Source organism: Macaca mulatta, chromosome 15, assembly GCF_049350105.2.
Source record: "Macaca mulatta isolate MMU2019108-1 chromosome 15, T2T-MMU8v2.0, whole genome shotgun sequence".
Classification (NCBI taxonomy): domain Eukaryota; kingdom Metazoa; phylum Chordata; class Mammalia; order Primates; family Cercopithecidae; genus Macaca; species Macaca mulatta.
Genome location: NC_133420.1, coordinates 48196433 through 48223750, shown reverse-complemented (window position 1 = coordinate 48223750; position 27318 = coordinate 48196433). Strand labels below are relative to the sequence as shown.

At 46.7% G+C, this 27318-nt stretch overlaps 1 protein-coding gene and 1 non-coding gene across 5 annotated transcripts; one reads left to right on the top strand and one right to left on the bottom strand.

The window, feature by feature from the left end:
• Positions 1–7435: 7435 nt before the first annotated feature.
• On the bottom strand, positions 7436–25903 carry C15H9orf152 (chromosome 15 C9orf152 homolog). Of its 4 annotated transcripts, XM_077965317.1 has the most exons (4): positions 25073–25831; positions 18828–19177; positions 9287–9369; positions 7436–9142 (listed from the first exon to the last, which is right to left on the bottom strand). In XM_077965317.1, coding segments are annotated over exons 1-4 (627 nt in total). In that variant the 5' UTR covers positions 25266–25831; the 3' UTR covers positions 7436–9141.
• On the top strand, positions 16633–16706 carry TRNAQ-UUG (transfer RNA glutamine (anticodon UUG)). Its single transcript has one exon. It is a non-coding gene; the product is annotated as a tRNA-Gln (tRNA).
• Positions 25904–27318: the final 1415 nt, after the last annotated feature.

Below are 27318 nucleotides of genomic sequence, written 5' to 3'. Positions count from 1 at the left end.
GAGGCACCGGATCACCTGAGGTCAGGAGTTCGAGACCAGCCTGACCACAGGTGAAACCCCACTTCTACTGAAAATAGCCAGGCGTGTTGGAGGGCACCTGTAGTAGTAGTCCCAGCTACTCGGGAGGCTGAGGCAGGAGAATTGCTTGAACCTGGGAGGCAGAGATTGCAGTGAGCCAAGATCACACCACTGCACTCCAGCCTGGGTGACAGAATGAGACTCTGTCTCAAAAAAAAAAAAACCCAAAACAACAACAGCAACAAAAAGTAAAATCCCTTCAGGATGTACAAAAGCAAGTGGCAGGCCAGATTTGGATCCCAACTTTAATTTTTCTGCCCCTGCTAGAGGGTCGATATCTTTTCTTACAAGGGTTCAACATTTGTGATCAGGCAAGGAACTCAAATTAGGGCCCTGACACGTTTTCCGTGGAATTGTTGACAGTTTGCTTATTTTAGATCAGATTTCTGACTTACAAAGTTGCCATGAGAATTGAACCATATGTCATATGCAAAGTGTTTGGTGAGAGGTTGATACAGATGTACTTAGAGTTCATTCTTTCTAAATTCCTACATTTAGGGATACTTATTTGAGTGCCTACTATGTGTCACGTTCTATGAATATAAAGAACAAATTTAAAAGGGGGATTCTTAGGATGGTTTCAACTGGAATTAGGGAAGTATGTTAAGTTCTCTCTTAGCACTGGGAATTTGGGAACATAGCAGGTGTGAGGTCAGGCAATGTTTTCACACCTGCATTTCCTTAACTATTAAATAGGCCATCCAGTGAGAACCTGCACTGTCTTAGCATACTTTTAATTTTTCCACTCACTATGGGATTCATATAATTATGTATTCTTCTGGACATGAGAGAGACTGCTAGGTGATAAGATGTTTAGTAAAAACGAGAAGGGTTTCAGAACTCATTAGTAGAGGATCACAAGGTTCCAGGAGCTCTAAAGGAGAAATTTAGGCACTTCCCAAGATAAGCATGAAGGTGGCAGAAGCTCCTTCATTGATCATGGAAAGGGTTAAAGATCAAATCAAAATTATTGAAAGTCTCAGGGAAAATGCTGGCTTCAAACCCAGGTGGCTACAATCCCTCTTTAATGAATTAAAATCTACAGGTACTTAAAGATAATGGAAAGGGTTCCTCACACTACTTTCAATGTTTTCAATTGACTCAAGATGCTCACCTTTACCTGCAAGTATAGAATGTGACCAGGAGGTGGCAGTGGTCCCTAAAGTAAAAGCAGCTTCTATAGCAGGAACTTGCCTAGGAGGCCAGGAGGACTTTTCTTACCCTTCACACTAACCAGGAATCCATGAGATGTACGTATAGGCATTCCCAAAACACTGCAATGAACACCCTAGTGTGTGCAGTCCCATCTGTAGATCAAATGTGGCACTTACACACATTTAAATAGAAAACTGACCTTGTCGCCAGATGGCAGAGGATACCTGCATGCTTCCATCAATCATGGCTCATCTTTCTTAAGGGCTAGCTCTGAACTAGGCACTGTGCTGTGCATCTGCTATGGATTATCCCATTAAATTCTTACAACACTCCTTTGAGATACATAAAACTAGTTTCACCTCCATTTTACAAAGGAAGAAACTCACTCAGAGAGTTTGATTAACTTGCATGAAAGGAGAGATCCAAACCTGGGCAGTCAGAGCCAAAGCCTGTGCTCTTAAACTTTCCTTCTCATCAACTTCATTCAATAGCAAACAAACTCCTATTCTTGGTCCTGGGCCAGGTCTGCTTTGTCTCAGACCAGTGGCGCCTACCTTCAGCACAGACCAGCGTCAAGAAGGGAGATGGTACAACTGAGTTGGAAATTAGGCTGTGTACAATGAAGTGGCTCAGGCATGGGGATAAGGGTGGGGTGCTGACAGTGTCTGATAAAAGCACCCACTGGGCCGGGGGCGGTGGCTCATGCCTGTAATCCTAGCACTTTGGGAGGCTGAGGTGGGCGGATTGCCTGAGCTCAGGAGTTTGAGACCAGCCTGGGCAACACAGTGATACCCCCTCTCTACTAAATTACAAAAAACAAACAAACAAACAAAAAAACAAATAGCTGGGCATGGCTGTGGGCGCCTGTAGTCCCAGCTACTTGGGAGGCTAAGGCAGGAGAATGGCGTGAACCTAGGAGGCAGAGCTTGCAGCGAGCCGAGATCACACCACTGCACTCCAACCTGGACGACAGAGCAAGACTCCATCTCCAAAAAAAAAAAAAAAAAAAAAAAAAGGCACCCACTGTCCCTAAGAGCGAACACATGCTAAAATTCTGGCTCTTCCCAGCTGCTGCCTGGAGAGCACATAGGCATGTGGCCTGCCTTCTAAGTTATCACAAATGTCTACTGAGTTATGCAAATATTCTGGCCTGTCATGAGAACAATCTCCAGCTCCCCGCCTTGCAGTTGCAGTGTCTGTTTGCTGACCTCCTGCTGTTCACAAGTACACACACACAAACACACACACACACATTTTACGGAATCACCCCAGTACTGAGGTGCCCATTTCTATATTGGGTAGGGTAAAGCTAAACAGCCAACAAAGAGACCCAGTAAATAATTCAGTGGCTGAAAGAAGATAGAAGTCTCTCTCTCACATTATAGCCCAAGAGGAGCATTTGAGGTCTGAAGGCGGATTTGTTCTAAGCAGTCATTTAGAGGCTCAAGTTCTTTCCACCCTGTTGCTCTGTTATCCCCAGGACCTTGTTGTCATGGGCATGGTCCAGCCTTATGAAAACTGTAAGGTACAGTAAAGCATTTACTGAAAATACAGGTGGTTCCATTCCCTGAATCCCCAGTAGCTCTAACTTCCTTGCCTTGATTGAGACAGACAGCTGACCAACTTCTGAAGATTAGGGAACAGCCATGCCAGGGTTCCTGCTGCTACCATAGATGCTGGCAAAAGAACGACTCAAACTAAGTGCAAGGTATAAGCTGTTAGAAGTTGATTAAGTGGCCAGGCGCGGTGGCTCAAGCCTGTAATCCCAGCACTTTGGGAGGCCGAGACGGGCGGATCACGAGGTCAGAAGATCGAGACCATCCTGGCTAATACGGTGAAACCCCGTCTCTACTAAAAAATGCAAAAAACTAGCCAGGTGAGGTGGCGGGCGCCTGTAGTCCCAGCTACTCGGGAGGCTGAGGCAGGAGAATGGGGTAAACCCGGGAGGCGGAGCTTGCAGTGAGCTGAGATCTGGACACTGCATTCCAGCCTGGGCGACAGAGCAAGACTCCGTCTCAAAAAAAAAAAAAAAAAAAAAAAAAAGGCCGGGCGCGGTGGCTCAAGCCTGTAATCCCAGCACTTTGGGAGGCCGAGACGGGCGGATCACGAGGTCAGGAGTTCGAGACCATCCTGGCTAACACGGTGAAACCCCGTCTCTACTAAAAAATACAAAAAAAAAAACTAGCCGGGCGAGGTGGCGGGCGCCTGTAGTCCCGGCTACTCGGGAGGCTGAGGCAGGAGAATGGCGTAAAAACCCGGGAGGCAGAGCTTGCAGTGAGCTGAGATCCGGCCACTGCACTCCAGCCTGGGCGACACAGCGAGACTCCGTCTCAAAAAAAAAAAAAAAAAAAGAAGTTGATTAAGGGTGCACATCTTCCCTCATTATTCAGTCCGCACCTAGTTTATTCCTTCCCATAGTTATAACAGCAAAAGCTATGAGGAGAATAGCTCCAAGGACGGATGGGAGAAACACAGATGAACTGCCCATTAATCCTGGAAAGGCCTCTGGGTTGATCAGGAGATCCTCTGTATGGTAACACAAAGGGTAATGCACACCAGACACCATTATCATCTGAATGCTCACAACCCACAAATCCTGCATCTCATGGGAGCAGTGTTCTTGTGCTTAAGAAGGCTCCATCACAGACACATAAAAATACATGTAAAAATAAAGTGACTATGTTCAGATGTCCCTTGGCCACATTACCTATGTCTCACTCCAGGGCAGATAAGGAGGGCTTTTCAGAGCCTCTCAGGGTCATGCGGGTATATGTACTTGTAGCAGTTTCTCTAACTCTGAGTTTGCAAGCCTTGCAGACTGACCTGAAGAAAATGGCTGTGACTGTCGAACACGTTTGCCATGTGGTTTAGTCTGGGTTCATTTCAGCTGGTCTGGATTGACTGCGTGCTTATCTCCAGAGCTGTCTAGTGCATGATAGTGACCTTAGCTAAAACTATGAAATGCATTCACTAAAGATAAACAACGTGTTTTAACCATGGGTTCATGAGTAGTTTCCCGAAAGGATGTACCAGTCTACCTGCAATGTTTAGTAATCATAATAATTATTATATGTATCTGATGTTGGTGAAGCCTGGGGGGTTTTGACCTTTAAGGCTGGCCATGTAGCTGAAATGGGCTAGGGGACCAGCTCACTAGAAGAGACCCTCACTACAAGTAGACCTGGGTTTCCAGTTCTCAGATTCTTTGTGTGAACACTGATGGTGTCTGAGACCTATAAACCAAGCATGTTGTGTGTGACTCACAATGGGAAGACAAAGAAGCTGTGCCTGAGATCTCCAGATCCCTTTTGATACTCTTCTCTCTCTTGCAGTTGCTGTATTGTACCCTTTACCTGTAATAAAGCTGTCTGAGTATAAACCCAGCACCTTAAGTATAACACTTAAGGTAATTAATGTGTAATTAATGCACATATTCTTCTTGATACACCTGAATACTCATATGTCACCCAGACCACTAAGTGATATACTTCGTCCTTGGCCATCAGTCTGGTACACTGGAAAGGTACAGGCTCATTATAAGGGTATGATGAGGGTTTTCTACTATAACTCTCTGGACTCCATAAATGTCACCAAATATAATTCAGGTTATCTTTTCTACCTGTGTGTGAGGTGTCACAGCACAAAGCTCACTCCAGGCAGCCAGAGGAAAGTGAGTGCTGGGCAGGTTGAGGCAAGTATGAATAATCTTCTGACATCAGATCCTTTCTTGGAAGCTTTATTATTGGTAGGCTTAATCCAGTTCCATCTGAGCCTACATCAAAAGTGGAGAAGAATCAGTTTGGGGAGCAAAAAAGTAGGAGTGAATTTGGTGCAAGGGGTGCACGTTAAAGCATAGCATTCCAGGAACCCATTTAAAATGGGTCCTGGGCTTCAAGAGAGTGAGCAGGGTAGGATATTCCCCAGGGAATCACCTGCGTAGGCGTGAGAGGTAGCACCATGGACCACCTCTCCAAGGAGGAATGCAGATGAAAAATGGGATGAGCACCTGGGACAGAGCCATGTGGATGGGACAGAAAGATTCAGGAGGAGAGGTCAGAGGGGCCAGAGGGCTTGCTGGGCAAGCATACATAACTTTAAAAAAAGCAATAACTTGGCCGGGGGAGGTGGCTCACGCCTGTAATCCCAGCACTTTGGGAGGCCGAGGTAGGTGGATCACCCGAGGTCAGGAGATTGAGACCAGCCTGCCCAACGTGGTGATACCCATCTCTGTATTTCTGTAAAAATACAAAAATTAGCTGGGTGCGTTGGCGGGCACCTGTAATCCCAGCTACTCGGGAGGCTGAGGCAGGAGAATTGCTTGAACTGAGGAGGCGGAGGCTGCAGTCCGCGGAGATCACGCCATTGCACTCTAGCCTGGGCAACAGAGCAAGACTGTCTCAAAAAACAGACAAACAAAAAAAAAGTAATAAATTATTAAGAGGAAATTCACATAACATTGACCATTGTAAAGCAGGCAATTCAGTACATTCACAATGTTATACAACCACCAGCTCTAGTTCCAAAACCTTCCCATTACCCCAGACAGAAATCCTGTGTCCTTTAAATGATCACTCTGCATTCCCCTCATTTCCAGCTTCTGGCAACCCCTAAGCTGCTTTCTGTCTATGAATTTGCCTATTGTGGACATTGCATATAAATAGAATCCTACAATATGTGCCCTTTTGTGAATGAGCTTCTTTCTCCTAGCATAATGCTTTCAAGGTTCATCCATGTTGTAACATGAATCAGTCCTTCATTCCTGTTGATGGCTGAATCATATTCTATCAGACTGATAGACCACATTTTGTTTCTCTGTGCATCTGTTGGTGGGCACTTGGGTTGTTTCCACCGTTTGGCTATCGTGAACAGTGCTGAAAACATGGGTCTACATGTGCTTGTTTGAGTTCCTTTTTTCCATTCTTTTGGGTGTATACCTAGGAATGGAATTGTGAGGTCATACGGTAATTTTCTGTTTAACTTCATACATAATTTTCAAGCTCACCCGCATCAGCGGTTGGCAATTAGAAGGTTGTTGGCGAGAACTGTCAGTCAGCTGAGAGTCCTATACCCATAAAGAGGGAGTAGTAGGGGATGCCTGCCTCATTTCAAGCTGTGGGAAAGCGGCTTCAAAGCGGCCCCTCAAGCAGCTTTTATTTGTTCCTTGTAAATTGGAGAACATGATACACCTGAGAGCTCCAAAGGGCTCCAGGTCATAGCGGATGGTGTCCCTAATGGCTGCTCGAGGTTGGCCTCCTCTCCTGAGATTGTGAGCACAAAGCATGCGTGGGACCCATGGAGCAGAGAGGGACTTCACATTTAAGAGGGATGGTGTAAGGTTTTATTAATCCTGGTTACAACCACTGCCTTGGAGAGGTGAGGTACGGAACAAGAGCACAACCAAGCTGGAGGTTGGCTCCTGCATGCAGAGGAGTTGCAGATGGATTCTAAGCAACCAGGAAAAGCAGAAGTGCCTCCTCCCATGCCCGGGGAGGATCCCATCCGCCAGAGGGTGAATTTCCAAAACCATGTATCTCATGACAGTATTACTCAGGTAAGGTCCTACCCCACCTCCCTCCCAGTTATTGTACACTCCCAACCCTGGAGAGGACAGAAACTTCTCTAAGTAACTTGGAATGAGAGCTAGAAGCTCAAGTTGGGAGAGCAGTTACCCAAGCTTCCCATTCTTCCTCACTGCAGACGTGCAGCCCAGAGCTCCTCAGAAAGACGCTGGAAGGCTTTTTTGTTTTTAAACTTGTGCTGGACAGGACTTATTAAGTTCTGAACTGGAACAAGTTGTTTTCATTTCTGTGAGTGACACACCCAGCCTTGAATTTCATCCAAGGCCTTGGAAGATAAAAATGAAGTTGTTGATAATTAATTATCTCCTGTTATGGAGTAAATGTTTGCATACCCCAAAATTCATATGTTGAAATCCTGAACCCCAATCTGGTGATATTAGGAGATGGGGTATTTGGGAGGTGACTGGGTCACAAGGATGGAGCCCTCATGAATGGCATTAGTGTTCTTATAGAAAAGACCTCAGAAAACAATAAATAAAATTAAAAAGGGACCGCAGAGAGATCTCTTCCTCCTTCCATCATATGAGGACACAGCCAGAAGATGGCCGTCTATGAACAGGAAGCAGGCCCCCATTAGACACCGAATTTACCAGTGCATTGATCTTAACACTCCCCAGCCTCTAGAACTTTCAGAAACATTTATTCTGTTTATAAGCTTCCCAGTCTATGGTATTCAATTATGGCAGCCTGAACTGACTCAGACGTATCCCAGAAGTTGTACCTGTTCCAAGTGGTTAAACTTTTGTTACTTACCCTCCTTAAGAACAAAGCTCGTGACTTTCTCCATATCTGTTGCTTTTGTACCAGAGTCTGGCATGCAGAGACACTGAGTACATGTTCTCTCTTTGTGTGTAAACTCTGTTTACTTCCGCATCATGCACTCCAGCCGGAACTCAGCAAGCAAACACAAGGTTGCTTCACAGCCCTAGGCCTGGAGGCTACTGCAGCAAAGGGTGAGACATTCTATGCCCTTCCTATGGGGACAGGTAGGGAGTGAATCTTTTACTCTGCCACCTCCTTTCCCCTGTCAGCAGAGACTAACAGAATGGACATTCTGTAGACTGGATAGGAAAATGGAGCTGAAAGTTACTTATCTTGCAAAAATGTCCTAATCTCCCCGAAACTAGTAAGCAATTCTCTGTGTCTCTGTCCAAACGCTTGGGATGCTAAGGTGGATTTTTTTTTTTTTTTTACTCAAAAAAAAAAAAAAAAAAAAAGTTTACAAGGGGAAATCTACCAAATGTGACTTCTCCATACTGATCACCCATTAAGGCAGGGGGTAGACTCTTATCACAAATAGTGGTTCTCAAAGTTGAGTGTGCATCAGAATCCTATGGAGGGCTTGCTACAACAGACTGCTGGCCCTTCCCTCTTGAGTTTCTGAGTCAACAGGGCTGAGTGTGGCCAAATAATTTTCATTTTGGACATATTTCCAGGTGACCCCGATGCTGCTGGCTTGCAGAATACACTTTAGAACCACTGAGTGAGACATAGGAGATTTGTTGGGATTCAAAATCACTCTGAAATTAACCACCCTAACATTTTCAAAGTGTCTGAAAAATACCCTGAAAATAACTCTTTGCCCACCCTCCTCACCTCTGGCTAAATACCTGAGAGAGGTTTCTCAGGAGTTTCTTGCCCAAATCATTCCAGGCCCTCGCCCTGAAGCCTGCCTCGTTATAATCACTGAGTCCTCTCTGATCTTCATATGACTTCCAGTTCATCTCAAGAATAATGCTGAAATTAGAGAAACTCCAAGACAGGAAGTCATCAGCACACTTCTGGTTCCATGTAATGATGAAAGGCAGACAGGTCTGCCCTAGTGAGGAAGCTCAGGGTTTTCCAAAGCTTTGGGATGAGGAAGCTGCATCCCAAAAGAGGGTCCTCTGAGATGGTTCTCAAGGATACAGCAGGGCCTCTTATCAGGACCTACCTGTTGGTAGGAGGGACAAAAAGGATCTTCTGGCCTACAGTCTTTTTCAGAGCCTCATCTGGGTGACTTCCTTGCCTTCTACTCACAGAGCTGGTGTGATAAAATACGCATGGGGCTGCCTCCCCCATAGGACCCTCGCCAACCCCTTCTCCCGATCATGGGAACTCAAGTGGAATATAAGAGTGGCACCCAAAGAAGGAGGGACATGAAGATTCCCACAATTCTGTGCTCAGCCTCACAGAGAAGCCTCTATCCATCGAGCAAATTTGTACCTCTGTTTATAATCAGTGTGGTCCTAAGGCAGTGGGTCTCAATGCTGAATCTTAGAATTCTAGAATCACCAGGGGGAGCTTTCAAAAAATACCCATGCTTGAAACCAGCTCACCCAGACAGGTATCTGTAAAAAAAGAGGGGTAGGGAGATTTAAAGAGAAATAGAAGCAAATGTCCACGAAAGGATGTGTAAAATGAAAAATGCTTGCTGTATGCATATGGCAAAAAGTAGAAACAGGAGAATGGAAAAATAAATTGTGGTTAATTACCAGGAAGAGATTGAAGGTGATTTTCTAGAATTCTCAAAATGTATATCTTGATCTGTGTCACACAGGTGTGTAGGTATCTGTATCTGTGAAAATAAGCAGATATAGATGTAGATATAGGCATAGACATGGTTTGACTGTGTCCTCACCCAAATGTCAACTTTTTTTTTTTTTTAGGTGGAGTCTTACTGTATCACTCTGTTGCCCAGGCTGGAGTGCAGTGGCATGATCTCGGTGCACTGCAACCTCTGCCTCCAGGGTTCAAGCAATTCTCCTGCCCCAGCCTCCTGAGTAGCTGGGACTACAGGTATAGGCCACCACGCCTGGCTAATTTTTGTATTTTTAGTAGAGACAGGGTTTCACCATGTTGGCCAGGCTGGTCTTGAACTCCTGATCTCAAGTGATCTGCCTGCCTTGGCCTCCCAAAGTGCTGGGATTACAGCTGTGAGCCACCATGCCCAGCCCCAAATCTCATCTTGAATTGTAGCTCCCATAATCCGCATGTGTCATGGAAGGGAGCCAGTGGGAGGTAATTAAATCATGGGGGCGGGTTTTTCTTGTGCTGTTCTCGTGATAGTAAGTAAGTCTCATGATATCTGATGGTTTTATAAAGGGCAGTTCCCCTCCACTTGCTGTCTTGCCTACTGCCATGTAAGATGTGCCTTTGCTCTTCCTTTACCTTTTGCCATGATTGTGAGGCCTCCCCAGCCATATGGTACTGTGAGTCTATTAAACCTCTTTTTCTTTATAAATTACCCATCTTGGGTATTTCTTCATAGCTGTATGAAAATGGACTAATACATACATAATACATAATAGCTAATACATAAGCTATATTCAAGATTAGCATACTTCCCACACTTTACATAGTTTATGCCTTGATCAACAGAAACAAAGAATGCCAATGCTCAAGCCCTACTTCAGAGATTGTCATTTAATTGAATATTTTCCAAGCTTCCTGATGATTCTCTTGTGCAATCACTGTTGAGAAACACCGTCTCAGAGCATAAGGCCACCTTGGTCTGGGCCCAAGGTTAGTAAAACAAAAAGAGGCCTTGTAGGCCATCTAAATCTGGCTCGACTCATCAGGGTTTTGCCACGTATTTCCTCTGCACACGTACCCTTTGGGGACTGGCAGTGTGCCTGACTGGTCGGGGTCTTCTCATTGATCTTGTTAATTTGTGGCAATGCTCAGTAGAGAGGATCCTGGGATTTGGGCAGGGGCATCCCCGCAGTCCTCAGGTTGTGAGTGCAGCCACTGGTATCGTGAGCAATGCTTTCAAAGGAGAGTAAGGCTCCTCCAGTCTTGGGGGAGAATCCAGCAAGTGGATTCTGAAACTGGCAGAGAAAGGGACCCATGGCAAGAGAGAGACAGGTCTTGCTCTCAGAACCCTCCCACCACAAGAGCACCTGCATTTCCTTTTTTTTTTTTTGAGGTGGAGTCCCACTCTGTTGCCCAGGCTGGAGTGCAGTGGCAAGATCTTGGCCCACTGTAACCTCCACCTCTCAGGTTCAAGCTATTTTCTTGCATTAGCCTCCCTAGTAGCTGGGATTACAGGTACACACCACCATACCTGGCTAATTTTGTATTTTTAGTAGTGACGGTGTTTCACCATGTTTGCTAGGCTGGTCTCGAACTCCTGACTTCAGGTGATCCGCCTGCCTCTGCCTCCCAAAATACTGGGATTACAGGTGTGAACCACCATGCCTGGCACACTTGCATTTCTTGTAAAGAGAAGCAGTTCCTGCATTGGGAGAAAATGTGCTAATCTGGATCTGGGGCTGATACTGATTTTGAGAGCCAGTTCAGCCCCCCTTAAAAACACCTGGGGTTTGGGTTGGCAGAAGACACAGCGTTTGCCACGACCAGCTTTTTCCTCCTTCTCCTATTTCTCAGCCAGGGCTCAGGGGCTGGTACGCTACCAAGTCTTAATTATGATCCTGGATTTGAGGAATTCAGGGGGTGGATTCACACAGGGTGGGAGAGTTATCAGCAAGCAGGCAGAGGGGAAATACAAGGATTAATAACACAGAATAAATCATAGTTAATTACTGGGAAGAGACGGAAGGCAACTTCAGTGGTTGTATCATCTTATTGGATGGAATCGGAGGGGGAAATTTAATGTAATTGTCACAAACACAAGGCCAAGAAAAAATGTAAAGTTCAGTTCCTTGAACTTTCTGTTTCTAGGAAGTGTGTTGTTCATTAGCTGTGGGAGAAACACAATCACAGCTGGCGAAAGCTTTCAGAATTTACGTGCAGACAGAAAATGCTGGAAGTCATGACTGAGTCTTTCTCAATAAGGAAGTGACCTGAAAGAATGTTTGTGAAGAATGTGGAGGGTCAACCAGCACCTCAAAGGCTGGGGAAAGGTGAGGTTTTATGAAGAAGAATTTAGGAAAAGTCTTAGGATTCTCTCTAGCCTCCAGTTAGAAGCAGCAATTTTACCATTGGCAGTTTCAATTCAAAAATATTTGGAGGGTAGATTTCCCAGCTATGATGTTATAAAAATAAGTGAAGGGAAGGAGTCAGGAGGAGATAGTTTAACATTGTTAAGAGTTTAGACTCTGAAAAAAAGAAAGAAAGAAAGAAAGAAAGAAAGGCTGGGTGCAGTGGTTCACACCTATAATCCCAGCACTTTGGGAAGCTGAGGCAGGCGGATCACCTGAGGTCAGGAGTTTGAGACCAGCTAGCCAACATGGTGAAACCCCGTCTCTACTAAAAATACAAAAATTAGCCGAGCATGGTAGCTCATACATGTAATCTCAGTTACTCAGGAGGCTGAGGCAGGAGAATCGCTTGAACCTGGGAGGAGGAAGTTGCAGTGAGCCAAGATCTTGCCACTGCACTCCAGCCTGGGCCACAAACCAGAGCAAGACTCCGTCTCAACAATAATAATAATAGTAAAAAAGAGTTTAGGCTCTGGTATGTGGCTTGTGGCTGCCTGAGTTTGCTGTTTCCTTGTGCAATTTGCTAGCTGTGCTACCTTAAGCAAGTGATATCACCTTGCTAGAATTTTTACCTTCAATATGGGGCACCCTACTCACAAGCTGGGGTGCAGGGATTTTTAAACAAATAAGATGAACAGAAGAAGCATCCTCTCAGGAAGAACCTGAGGCTGGAGGTGCCGCTGGAGAAGATTTATAATTTTTCCGGACTAAAAGAATTTCAGATGCTTCTCTCAAAACCCAAGAAAACCAAGTAAAAATTAATGTTTTTCAAATATGAAAGTTCAAAACAGGGACCAGACATAAAGTATTGCTCTGAGACAGGTCTGAAACAATTTATGAGTTAATTTTTCCAAGGTTAAGGATATGCCCAGAAGGAAAAATACGGAATCACAGACACAGTCTGTGTGGTCTGTGCCTTTCTCCAAAGATGACTCCCAGGACTTCACTATTTAAAGGGGAAGAGCAGCTGGAGGGGAAAGAGGGAGGGTCTGGAAATCTACAAGTTGCAAGGGAAAAGGACTAGGTAGGGGAATAGTCAATTATGGATTTGTCTCACAAAGAGTAAATCAGTGTTTACATAAGATAAGGTGAAAGCAGAGTAGCTGCCTGTGGAGATATTTAACATTTTATCTGTAGCTATCTGTTTAGGAACAAAAGGAAAGGCAGTTTCATGTATGACTCAGCTTTTAGCATTTTTTTTTTTTTTTTTCCTTCTGGCAGAGTGATTTGAGGTCCTGAGTTTTAATTTTCCTTTCACAGTATTAACTAGGGCCATGACCCAACCCCTCTCTGAGGCAGTTTCTCCCACCACTATGGGGACATGTCCTAGATGGGTGTGACATTCTGAGGGAGTTTGACTCTAGCTCCCCCAAGGACGGAAGGAGCTGGATTTTTTTTTTTTTTTGGGGGGGGACGGAGTCTCGCTCTGTCGCCCAGGCTGGAGTGCGGTGGCCAGATCTCAGCTCACTGCAAGCTCCGCTTCCCGGGTTCACGCCATTCTCCTGCCTCAGCCTCCAGAGTAGCTGGGACTACAGGCGCCCGCCACCACGTCCAACTAATTTTTTTGTATTTTTTTAGTAGAGACGGAGTTTCACCGTGTTAGCCAGGATGGTCTCGATCTCCTGACCTCGTGATCCACCCGCCTCAGCCTCCCAAAGTGCTGGGATTACAGGCTTGAGCCACCGCGCCCGGCCAGAGCTGGACTTCTTAGTTCCCTTCTCTCTACTCATCCCCACCAACCTCCCCCTTGGCCACTGTGGAGAATCTTCCTCCCCCACACACATGTGCACACAGAGGTACTAAGGAAGTCCTAGTTTGTGAGTGAGCAGGGACCTTGGAATAAGTCCTTTCCTAAGGTAGGGTCTTAAGTTGGTATCTCCCCAGGAGACTGAGTGCCTAGAGGGAGGGCGAGGAGACAGCTACAGGCAAGTTGCAATATTTTCTCTACATATCCTGCCTGGAATCAAGATGCCCAGGAAATAGCCGGGCATGGTGGCTCATACCTGTAATACCTGCACTTTGGGAGGCCAGGGTGGGCTGATCACGAGGCCAGGAATTCAAGACCAGCCTGGCCAACATGGTGAAACCCCGTCTCTACTAATACAAAAATTAGCCAGGCGTGGTGGCGCGTGCCTGTAGTCCCAGCTACTCAAGAGGCTGAGACAGGAGAATCGCTTGAACCTGGGAGGAGGCAGAGGTTACGGTGAGCCAAGATTGCGCCACTGAGGGAAAAAAAAAAAAATTTCAAAGGCCCAGGAAAGAACTTCTGGACTTAGAAAGTGGCTGGAGTTTTGTATTTTTTGTATTTTTAGTTGGGATGGGGTTATCACCATGCTGGCCAGGCTGCTCAAACTCCTGACCTCAGGTGATCCACCTACCTCAGCCTCCCAAAGTGCTGGGATTACAGGTGTGAGCCACCATACCAGGGCAGGGTTCTGCTTTCTATGACCCACCTTAGGGAAGAGGCATTCTAGTATCTATGGCTAGCCCGGGGGGAGAATGGCACTGAGAGACAGGAGGGCAGGAGAAGGTCAGAGAAAACCTTTTGCTTCTGAGGCCTTCTCTTGGGGGCACTGTTTTCTGAGCCACAATAGGGACATTCAGTGTTTGTATGGAGCTAATTCCCTCTTCTCCTCTCCATGGAATTAAACACCTGACTAAGGCCGGATGCTACGGCTCACGCCTGTAATCTCAGCTCTTTAAGAGGCTGAGACAGGTGGATCACTTGAGCTAAGGAGTTCGAGACCAGTCTGGGCAACATAATGAGACCCTGTCTCTACAAAAAATACAAACATTAGCTGGGCGTGGTGGCATGCACGGATAGTTCCAGCTACTCAGGAAGCTGAGGTGGGAGGATTGCTTGAGCCTGGGAGGTTGAGGCTGCAGTGAGTTGTGATCGCACCACTGCACTCCAGCCTGGGTAACAGAGTGAAACTCTGTCTCAAAAAAAAAAAAAAAAGAAAAAGAAAAAAAGAAAAACACATATACACATACACCCCACCTGACTATTCTTCTCAAAGCCAAAGGGGAAAGAGGGAGGGCAAAGAACATTTCTTTTTTTTGTTGAGACAGAGTCTCGCTCTGTCACCCAGGCTGGAGTGCAGTGGCAGGATCTTGACTCACCACAACCTCCGCCTCCCGGGTTCAAGTGATTCTCCTTGCCTCAGCCTCCTGAGTAGCTGGGATTACAGGCACAAGCAACTAAGCCCGGCTAATTTTTGTATTTTTGGTAGAGACAGGGTTTCACCATATTGGTCAGGCTGGTCTCGAACTCCTAACCTCAGGTGATCCACCTGCCTTGGCCCCCCGAAGTGCTGGGATTGCAGGCATGAGCCACTGCACCCAGCAGAACCTTTCTTTTAAAGATGGTACTGTCGGCCTGGAGAGGTGGCTCACACCTGTAATCCCAGGATTTTGGGAGGCCAAGGCAGGTGATCACCTGAGGTCAGGAGTTCAAGACCAGCCTGACCAACATGGCAAAACTCTGTCTCTACTGAAAATATGAAAAGTAGCCGGGCATGGTGGCGTGCACCTGTAATCCCAGTCACTCGGGTGGCTGAGGCAGGAGAATCGCTTGAACCCAGGAGTCGGAGGTTGCAGTGAGCCACGATAGTGCCATTGCACTCCGGCCTCGGGAACAAGAGCAAAACTCCACCTCAAAAATAAATAAATAAATAAAGTAGTGTCTGCAAGAATGAAGACTGACACATTACCCTCCCACTAGATGACTGGTCAGGAGAAAGGAGAGACTTCAGTGGAAACAGAAGAGTATAGAATGGCCAGAAAGAGAAGGTGCAGGGATGATCACCTCGCACAGGTGCAGAACATGCCTGCTGCCTATGAGTCTACAGGCTGAGCTGGGCTAGCAGAGGTAGATGAACTTGGGGCAAAGAGTAAAAAGAATGGTCTCCTGATGCAATGGGGTGGAGGCAGCTTGACCAGGCATAACCATCTTCCCAAGGGACCACCCCCCCCAAGCTAGCGGGCTGCTTGGGATAAGTCCCTCCTCAGCAGGAGCCCATTGGGGCCACCACGTATCCATACCAAACCTATAGATGACAAGCCAGGCCAGCGTAAATGGCCAAGGGAAGAGACCAAAACTACGCCATGGCCAGCCACGTAAAGGGCTATCTGTGCTTCTTCTCCATCCTTCCTATCCCCTTGTCAAAAATCTGTGTAAACAGAGAAAGAAGAATGTGGGAATGAGCCGCTCCCTCCAGCCTTAAAGGCATCAGTCAAGGCTGTGCTGGGAGGAGGTGGAGCTTGGTAGACTCTGACTTGACTATGCGATGAACTTTGACATTTGAACGGTTCCAAGTTTTACCAACTGAAATGAACGGCTTCAATGTCAGGGAGTGACTGAAAAGTTAGGGAATCCGACTGAGATAGTGTGAGGGCAGCCTATCCCCTAGTGAGGAAGAAGCTGTTAGACCCAGCTGAATTGGTAGCTGTTCTTGGAAAAAACCTTTTCTGTTTCTAGCTTAGGGAAAACGTCTGTCCTCCACATTCCTCACCACCCCAGGGAAGATTATCTCCTTCACTTAAACTGGTAAATCTGTGGCTCTGAGATTTGGCTCTGAAATCTCTGACTTTAATTCATCTAATAAAGGTCACACCTCTGCCAACAGCAGTGCCCAGACTGGACCCTGATCAGTCCTCCTCCTACTAGGGGAGACTGAAGCATGGTGCGTACCAGGCAGCCACATGGGGAGTCCTCACTGGGAAATGGAAGCCTGGGGGAACCCTAGGTAAAGGTGGCCTGCCTGATGCAGGACTTACAATGTGAGCTGGTTTTTTTCTACCTTAGGAAGAGAAGAGGAAAACCTTCTTTTGCTAATGTTATCGGTGGAGACCATCCCAGGCTCTTGGCATTTTGAACAAAGACTTGACCAGCCAGTGGCTGTGTGGCCTAATGGGTAAGGCATCTGACTTTGGATCAGAAGATTGCAGGTTTGAGTCACTGCCATGGTCATGGAGGGGTTATTTCTATCTTTTGCTGGGCGCGGTGTCTCATGCCTGTAATCCCAGTGCTTTGGGAGGCCGAGGAGGGCAGATTGAGGTCGGGAGTTCGAGGCCAGCCTGGCCAACATGGAGAAATTCCATCTCTACTAAAAATACAAATTAGCTGAGCATGGTGGTGCATGCCTGTAATCCCAGCTACACGGGAGGCTGAGGCAGGAGAAAAAAAAAAAAAAAAAGATGTAATTACTGGCCGGGTGCGGTGGCTCTCACCTGTAATCCCAGCGCTTTCGGAGGCCAAGGCAGGCAGATCACCCGAGGGAGGTCAGGAGTCCGAGACCAGCCTGGCCAACATGGTGAAACCCCGTTTCTACTAAAAATACAAAAAATTAGCTGGGGTAGTGGTGCATGCCCGTAATCCCAGCTACTTGGGAGGCTGAGGCAAGAGAATGGCTTGAACCCGGGAGGCAGAGTTTGCAGTGAGCCGAGATTGCACCACTGCACTCTATCCTGGGCAACAGAGCGAGACTCCATCTCCAAAAACAGGAAACAAAAGCAAACCTACAGAAAGATACATTTCTTGTGGGATACTTCTTTAAAAACAAAAACAAAGGACAAAGTTTTTTGAGAAAATGTCCTTTTTTATTAGAATATTTTAAAAACAACTGAATTGTATTAATTATTCACAAAAGGAATGACAATCCCCAAATTGGAGTGGATTTCTGGGTGGTTCAAGGAGGCACCTACATGTTTTTGACAGGTAATGACACTGCTAGTTAACAACTCTGGTTGTAGATGGGCAAGACTGGATGGCCATGGGGAGAAAAGAAAGGTGGGGGTGAAACTTTACAGAGAAAGCACCTGAGATGAGGGAAAGGCACCTTAGGTGTGTTTAAATAGCATTACTAAAGCTAAACATTAATCAGGAAAGACAAGCTTTTTTTCCTATCACCCAAGTAACACCTGGTTTGCTTTGCTTACGTTTAAAAATATGTATTTGATCCCAGGAAGGATCTGAGTGATCCAAGTTGGACTAAACAGGAGGCAGTCTCTAGGAAATGCATATTTTTCAAGCAGGAGAATTTCTTTGCCTCTTTTTGTTCAGGATCCCATCATTATATATCTTCAATGAGTGGCAGTTTTTAATAAGAAATTAACTTGCAGAGAGAGAGAGAAATAGACAGGAAGGAAGAGAGGAAGGAAAGAAGGAAGGAAGGAACGGAGGGAGAGACAGAAGGAGGGAGGGAGAGAAGGAAGGAAGGAGATAAATCTGTGATGATGTTGGAATGTACATGTCTCAGTGAGCAGTGACAGATGATCAGCCCTTTCTAAAGATTCCTTAAAGACACAAAATGGTAGGTAGCATTGATCTGACCTTCATACAGGGTAACCATACTTTGGGAAGCCCAAATTGAAATGATGTGATCACTGCCAATGAGTGTTGTGACTTCTAAGTGAGATGGCCCCCCAGACACAGCCACCAGAAGAAGCGTCTGAATTCTCAGAGCTGGTCTTCTCCAGAATATGTGAGAAATCATCAGAAGACATTGAAAACAAGAATGCCCATACCCATTGACCCCTGGGCATTGCTAAGGCATTCTATTGGCTAGAGTCCCTGGTTTATGTTTCAAAATTCTCCAGTTCCAGTGATGGAACAGATGTCTTACTGGTCTTCCCCAAGGAATGGATAGCCAGGACCTCATATCAATGTCAGAATGGGGCTGCACTGACCAGACAGTCCTCTTTATCCTAAACTGTGGGCCACTTGGCCTGGGAAGTTTCTTATTGAAGGGTAAACCCATGTTACCACTGTGAAGTTCATCTCCCACAATTCCTATAATTGGGTTAGTACAGTTCTTGCTCATAGCTAGAGACCTAGTCGTGGCTCTGCCTCATTGGTTCTTCCATGAGGCCATAGGTGGCCTCAAGGTCAAGACATCTGGCAGAATAGAAAGCTTCAGGGTGAGCCATATAAGCCCAGGTTCCGGGCAGCTTGGGAGATCCTGGGAGATTTCCTCCGGGGAAATGGATAGTAAGCTGGTTTGCCAGACCTGTGTGGGTTCTTTATGGAAAGAGGACATTGAGTGCTGAATTTTAAGCCAGATTCCACTGCCTTTGTTTGGGTATTGCCCACCTGGCATGGAAGCTGGGCAGCCTCTGGGATTCCGGTTGCTTGCTGAATCATCTGATTGGCTTCAAACAAGTGTGTGTCTCCTTCAGGAGGGAGCCTTTGGTCAGATTCCACAAGCTTGCCCCTATGATGTACTTGATGACTGGTGTCCTGGGGGAAGGTTTGAACCAAATGATGCATCTCCAGGTGCGTGTGCCACGGAGACTCGGGGGCCTGAAGACAGCCCTGGGCAGCCTCCTCCAGCCTCCCGTCCACCTTGGAATCTGCCTCTTCCAGGGACAGTGAGCTCCCTCTCTCCTTGTTAATCCAAACAGCATTGACTATCGATTCCGCAGGAGCAGGCGCGTTTCCTCCTGAAAAGAGAAAGCACCAGCAGGGTCATCACTGGATGGGACAGGGGCATCTCTCACTTAGGGGGTCTCATTACTTTCAAGCTGAAGGAAGGCCATCCCCAGAAGGTTCCTGGTACATTGCATGTGTGTACATGTGTACATACACAGGGTCTCACTTGTATGCTCACACACATGCCCTTTCACACCTCACCCATATATATTCACACACACACAATTATTCATTCGTTCGGCACATATTTATTGAGCACTTAATATGGGCCAGGCATTATTTATTCCAGGTCCTGGGAATACAGCAATGAACATTGAGACAAAACCCATACCTTCCTGGGTGTGTCCTAGTTGAGTAGAGAGACAAAAATGCATATTTATAATGCCTGGAAAATCTCAGGCATAACAGAGGGCCAAACACTGAAGTGAAGGAGGGAACTCTGGGAGGAGATAGGAAACTAGCATTTGGGGCTTAAAGAAAGGCAAAGAGCACACATAGACTCACACACATTTGGGTTCACATATGCTCACCAGTGGAAAACATTATTCTTAACTTATGGGGTTTTGTATTCTGGGATTCTTTTTTTTGTTTTGTTTTTCTTTGTTTGGGACGGAGTCTCACTCCATTGCCCAGGCTGGAGTGCAGTGGTGCAACCTCCGCCTCCTGGGTTCAAGCGATTCTCCTGCCTCAGCCTCCCAAGTAGCTGGGATTACAGGCACCCGCCACCCTGTCTGACTAATTTTTGTATTTTTAGTAGAGATGTGATTTTCACCATGTTGGCCAGGCTGGTTTTGAACCCCTGGCCTCAAGTGATCTGCCCGCTTCAGCCTCCCAAGTGTTGGGATTACAGGCGTGAGCCACTGCACCGGGCTGTGTCCTGGGATTCTGATAGTGGGTTTACAACCCAAGGCAAAAGAGAGGAGTTGTGTTTTGAAGCAGCTCCTTTTAGAGAACGAAACATTATCCTTCTAGTCCACAGGCACTGCTCTGGGAAGACATCTGCAGCATTTACTGCTCCTCAGAACTGGCTTTAGGTGGAAGAGGCAGACCAATGTCTCTTTTTTTTCTTGGGGACTTTTCTTTAAACCACCTAGTGGAATATGATAGTTCATTGTTAACTCTTGGTGGCAGTGACAGGGGTTGGAATGACTGAAAAGCATTTGCCTTATAGAAAGCAAGTGTGTGACCAGTTTGGAGCTCCTCAAAAGTGTCATTTAGGTTCACTTGTCTGTCCCATCACCTGTTATCACAGAAGACCCTGGAGGTGACAGAGCAAGAGTGGGGAGACGATGTCGGAAGAATAAAGTCAGAAGGAAGCCCCTGAGCTCCAATTCCAGGGATCCAAAAGAAACAGAAGACCAGCTGCAGCCATCTCAGCCAACAACTACTGTCCTGTCAACATTAACTCTAGTGTGAGGCTCTCAAGATTTGTTTCGGCTTTGTAACTGCATTAGTTCCTTAGTATTATTTTCCAGCATGAAATGAAGGAAACACTTTTGTTTTGTTTTGTTTTATTTTATTTTATTTTATTTTTGAGACAGAGTCTTGCTCTGTTGCCCAGGCTGAAGTGCAGTGGCGCGATCTTGGCTCACCGCACCCTCCGCCCTCCGCCTCCTGGGTTCAAGCGATTCTCCTGCCTCAGCCTCCTGAGTAGCTGGGTCTACAGGTGCCCGCCACCACACCTGGCTAATTTTTTTTTTTTTTTTTTTGTATTTTTAGTAGAGACGAGGTTTCACTGTGTTAGCCAGGATGGTCTCGATCTCCTGACCTTGTGATCCACCTGCCTCAGCCTCCCAAAGTGCTTGGATTGCAGGCATGAGTCGCTGCACCCGGCCGAAGGAAACTTTTATAAATATCCAACCTGTTATGTACCTATTTGAGAACAAGGAAGGAGGGAGACACAATGAGAGAACCTAGAAACTGGTATCCTCTCCCATCACGAGTTTAGAAGGAAAGGACTGAAGGTGGACAGTCTTGTTCAACTGTCAGTCCCAGCCTGCGGTTCAGAGGAAAGGAAAGAGAGTTCGGCTGGGAGGTACACAGGGATCCCACCCCAAAGCAGCCTCTGCTGAGAATCACCATGAGCCTTCTGTGGCAGTACCCTCCACATCTTGGGATGGTGCCTGCTCTTCACTGTACAAGAGAAAGAGAATTAGGGTAATTGCCTGAAGAGTACAGGGAAATTTTGTATCATGTTTTTTATCTGTTTTGTTTTGGTTTTGGTCAGTTAGGGACTGGCGATGAAGGAAATGTACTCGTTATCTATAATACTTTCTTCATTCTTCATCTTTGATTCACTTCGCTAGGAGATACAAATTGGAGAAGGGATATTTTGAGCCCCTCCTTGATTTCTCTCTTCAGTGGGGATGGAGGAAGTGGGTGGAGAGAATAACGAAGAGAGTGGTAGGGAGACTCAGGGAGGAAAGAAGAATCAAAATTCATCCTAACTGCCTGAGACCTTTGGTGGAGCTGCTCTCATCAAGCCAGAGTCAGGCAGACATGAGGTCTGGTCCTGAGTTCACCACTGACTCACTAGGAGACCCTAGGCCTCCATTTCCTCATCTATAAAATGGAGATCTTAAAAAGGGAGCTACCTTACAGGGCTGCTAGGAATGTTCAATGAAATGTAATATAAAACATCCAGCCCAGATATAAGTCCCGACCCTAATCCCTTTTTCTACATAAGGCGAGTCACACAGTGTCTGACTGCGACAAAAGCATATTCCTTTTGGATATCAATCACTGGGGGTAATTGGGGCTCCACAGACTTCTGAGAGTAGCTCAAGTTCCCCTGAGAACTTGCGTTGCATCAGGGAAGGCACACTGCTACTTGTAACTGAATTTCCAGAACCTGGATCCATCGCATAATGCTAAGACGGGGTGAAGAAAGCTAATTTTGGAGCCCTTCCTTTCATCGATCAGCTCCTAGAATTTCTGAGCTTCTAAATGCAAACCAATGTCTTGAGACATTGACTTCTAGCTTTCGCAGGAGCCCAATCTCAATGCTCACTCTGTCTTCCTGGGTCTCTCTGCTGCAATAGGCACTGAGGATCATGGTCCTCTAAAATCCCTCTACCAACTTGGCTTCATGACATTAATTGCTCTTGATTTTTTTCTACCACTTAAAATATGTTTAATTGTGGTAAAATATATAGAGCATAAAATGTACCATCTTAACCATTTTTAAGTGTACAGTTTAGTAGTGTTCAGTACATTCACGTTATTGTGGACCCAATCTCCAGAACTCTTCAGCTTCCCTAACTGACACTCTATAAGCATTAAACAATAACACCCCACTTCCCCGTGCCCCAGCCTCTGGCAACCACCATTCTGCTTTCTTTCTGTCTCTCTATATATGACTACTCCCATTTACTCATGTAAATAGGATTATATAGTATTTGTCTTTTTGGGACTGACTGACTTTACTCAGCATAATGTCCTCAAGTTTTATCCATGTTGTAGTATATGGCAGAATTTCTTTCCTTTTTATGGCTGAATGATATCCCTCTCCTCAAATTTTGACTGCTCTCTCCATCTTCCCTGGCTTCATTTCTTCCTCTTGTTCCTTAAATATTTGAGTATTCCAGAACTCTAACTTTCATCCCAGTTTCTTATTAATTTACACATGGATTTGCCACAATTTTATCCATGCCCATGGCTTCAGCTACCATCTATAGATGAATGACCCCAAATCTAGATCTCCAGCCCGACTGAGATCCAGGCTGGATGGAAGGTCTACAGGCAACTATCTCCAATGCAGTATATTCAAAAACAAGTTAATCTCTCTCTATTAAAAACCTTTTCTCCTGTATTCTCAAGGAAACATATCACCATCTATCCTGTTGCTAAAGTATAGGGGACAATTAATTGCTCTTTTGCCTCCTTAGTGTCATTTTCACCTTATTTTTGTCACCTTACCCTGATTTTTCCCTGGAGAATTACCTGCTCCTTCACATTCAGTGCCAGTGTTTCCAATGGCCTTCCTACTCAGATGCATGTGACATATTTGATCTTGTCCTCAGTCAATCAGTGCATAAAGCCTTGATGAGTTTTATACATATTAATTCATTTGATTCTTGCAATAACCCTATGATTTGGGTACTACAGTTATTCCCAATTGACAGGTGAGGAAACTGAGCCCCAGAAAATTTACGTAACTTGTTTAAAGCTGCATATTAAGTAAATGGCAGAACTGGAACTCAAACTCAGGCTGTGCTCCAAGACCCAGTACGTGACCACTCCATTATACAGTATGCTGCCTCTCACAGTTAGATAAAGAATGTGAAACTCAGCCGAGCATGGTGGCTCACGCCCAGCACCTTTGAAGGCTGAGGTGGGCGGATCACCTGAGGTCAGGAGTTCAAGACCAGCCTGGCCAACATGGCCATCAACCCCATCTCTACTAAAAAAAATATAAAAATTAACTGGCCATGGTGGCAGGTGCCTGTAATCCAGCTACTCAGGAGGCTGAGGCAGAGATAATTGCTTGAACCTGGGAGGCAGAGGTTTCAGTGAGCCGAGATTGCACCACACTGCACTCCAGCCTGGGTGACAGAGTGAGAATCTGTGTCAAAAAAAAAAAAAAAAAAAAGGTGGAACTGCAAACTGCTGAAAGTGCCCTGAATGACCCTGATGTAGCCGGAAGGTCAGAAGTCTTCTTGGAGAAAACCACACCTGGGCACTCCTTGCATGAACCATAATTTAGCACCTGGTAACGATGGGAAAGGGGGCACTGAGTTACCAAGAGCAGGAGAAAGGATGAGCACAGGGGATAGTGAATTCTCTGGGGGTGTGTTGAATTTGAGATGTCTTTGGATCACCCCCACTAAGCAATTAGATTTGTAAGTCTGAATTGCAGGTGTATTAAGCATGGTGTTTCCTTTTGAAGGGATTTAAATTAATAAATGTTTGTTGAATAACTGAATGAATAAACACCCTCCAGGGTGGGATAGAGCTTTAGGAACATTTCAGTTTATGCCCTGCAGAGATGGTGACTGGCTGTGCCAGTTCACTCCTGCCAGGAATGGGCAGGATCCCATTGGTTGGCAACAGCCCAGGTAATGGGAGATGGGCTCCTTCAGCTCAGAGGTGCCACTTTTGTTCCCAGAAAGCAGCACACTTCCTGCCTTAGACAGAGAGGTCCCTCTGGCCCCTGATTTTTGCCCAGTCTGTACTGGCAAAGGGCAGCCCAAAGAGTCTGCTGAACTCTACAAATAACCACAGAATCCCACAGAGCCCAGCTTTGACCTTTCAGGGCATCTTCCCTTCTCCCTCAACCTGTTCCTCTGTTAGAGGAGGAAGGGCTGGGATTTGACAAGCCCTTGGTTTCTGAGCCCTGTGCCTCTAACTTCCTCCTGGAATGAAATCTGAGTTCCCAAAGGGAGGAGGTTTCTCCCCATGAGTGGGGTAGGGGATTTCTGTGTCCAATCACACCTCCTTGCCTAATGTTTGAGGCTGGATGAGCCTGGGATGCCTCATGGGTCTCTGAGCCCTAGGCGTCCTCTGGCCCAGACAGTTCCCAGGCTGTTGGGAACGCCATGTCTTCTACCGCCAGAGTGAATTTCTCTGGTCTGTAGGAGGTGCCTTAGTTAGACCCAGCCAGGAAGCAGAGCTCCTATCACCATACCTGAGCTAGCAGGGGGGCCAAGCCTCCAGGCTGACCAGTCTAGCAAGATCAGAACATCAGAGCAGAGGCCAGGAACAGTGCTGGCAGCCAGGTGCTTGGCTGAGGCCCCTGGCTCCCTTAGCAGGTGGGACAGCTGAGCAGAGCTGCTCTGAGCCCGCCTCCCTTGCTCTTCCCCACTGGGAGGGAGGGCTGGCAAAGCCCTGGCTCTGCCTCCCTGCGGCTCTGCCACTCAGTCCTCCCACGGTCAGTCTCTCCTTCCCCAGCCCCTGTCCATTCCTACCTTTCGGAAGCACCAGGAGGTGGGCCTGGGTCCTCTGCTGCCTCTTCAAGCCTTCATACTGGGCTCGCAGGAAGTGGATGCTGAGTGGGGGCCCTTTCCCAGGGGCCTGAGTCCTGGAGCCCTCAGCCATGAAGCGAGATCCAAGCTGCCAGAAGTGGGGCAGGGCTGGGCATGGGCAGGGCAACCCCTCCATCCGGATCCGGGAGAAAAGCAAACAGAGCTGAGTGGGGCAGGACCCGGGGAGGAGGAGAGAGGGAGGGGGCAATGAGGGAGAAGGAGAAGTGACGGGCAAAAGGAGGGTGGAAAGGGGAGTGGGACTGAGGAAGGAGATAGAAAAATAAGGGGGAAGGAGAAAGATGAACAGGAGGAGGAGGTAGGGAGAGGGAGATATGGGGGGGAGGAGAAAGGTGGGAGACAGGGGCAGTAAGAGAAGGAAAGGTCGGAGGAAAGAAGGGGCAGCGAAGGGGGAAAGACTGGAGGGAGGAGGTGATAGTGACAAGGGGGGATTAATGGGGTGAGAGAAGAAAGGGAGGAAGAAGGAGACAGGCAGGAGGAGGCAAGGAAAGGAGTGATGGGGAGTAGGAGATTGAGAAGTAAGGGGAGAACTGGGGGAGCAAAGAGAAAGGCAAGCTCAGCTGCTCAGAGCCCTTCAGGGAGGTCAAGAAGGTATCTTACTCCAGGTCCTTTCATTGCTTGATCCTAAAGTTTAGAATCCAATTCCCAGTGCTACGGTGAAGTCTCCCATTTCTTGAGAGAGCTGGGACTGGGCCTGGGGAATGCTAAGCACCCTCTTGGCTCACACATTTTGGACTGGAACGTGGCGACTTTTCAGCAAACCTGCTGGTTGGGTTTGCAGTAGTTCAAAGAACACTCTCGGGAGCTTCACAAGGCCAGTGCTTCTGGATGTGTGCCCCGCGGCCACACCCTAAAGAAACCCAGTAGCAAAGATCTCCCCAAGATCTCCACTCAGACCCCAACACACACCCCAGGTGAAAATCCAGCCCCAAAGCCAGCCATGGGACAAAACCCAGGGAAATCTTGGCCTCTGGCCAGCCCCGCCCCTTGGACATTTGGTGTAGCCTCTGCCGTCTCAGCATTTTCCAACCGTCGTAAGTTAGGCATCCCCTCAACCTGTGCTTGCCAGCCCCAACATTTCCACATCACTTTTGAATCCCAGACCCTCTCCCTCTTACACCAGCTTTGACCTAGCCTTGCTGCATTTGGTCAACTAAGTGCCTTTCTATCTTCTCCTATCATGGTGCTTACTGATTACCCAATTACCCAATATGTCTACAGAGGCAATGGAAACAGAGTAGAACCTGAACCTACGAGACATTTTGGACATTAACCAGATACGATCTAGTTATTTGATGTGGGGGAGCAGTGGAAGATGGAGAGCAAATCTTCACTGGGTAGCATATGTTAGTTTTGCTAGGTCTGCCATAACGAAAACCCATAAACTGGATGTCTTAATCCACAAACATTATTGTCTCTTAGTTCTGGAGGTTAGAAGAGAAGGGTCAAGGTATGAGCAGGGTTGGTTTCTTCTTGGAGCTATGTGAGAGTATCTGTTCCATGCCTCTCATCTTGTTTCTGATGGTTTGCTGGCAATCTCTGGTATTCCTTGGCTTGCAAAAACATCGCCTAATCTCTGCCTTTATCTTCACATGATGTTCTTCCTATGTGGGTGTCTCTGTATCCAAATTTCCCTCTTTTATAAGTACAGTAATCGCATTGGATTAGAGCTCAATCTGTCTCAAAAAATACAGAGAGAGATAGCCAAAGCCTCCTCATACCTTTTTATCGGTAGGTCGCTCTATCATGAAGGCAAGAGCAACCCATCTGTGCTGGACCAGCTGCACTTGCCACGAAATCATGGTAGTAGACATCACGGCAGTAGGCTGGCCACAATGGCTCACAACTGTAATCCCAGTACTTTGGCAGGCTGAGGTGGGTGTGTTGATTATGCCCTGGAGTGCAGGACCAGCCTGGGCAACATGGTGAAACTGTATCTACAAAAATTAGCCAGGCATGGTGGCACATGCCTGTAGTCCAAGCTACTTGGGTGGCTGAGGTGGGATGATTGCTTGAGCCCAGAAGCTCAAGGCTGCAATGAGCCATGATTGCACCACTGCACTTCAGTCTGGGTAACAGAGTGAGCTCCTGTCTTAGAAAAGAAAAGAAAAGAAAAGAAAAGAAAGAGAAATAATGGCAGTAGAAATTGATTTCTACTATATTTTGGCATT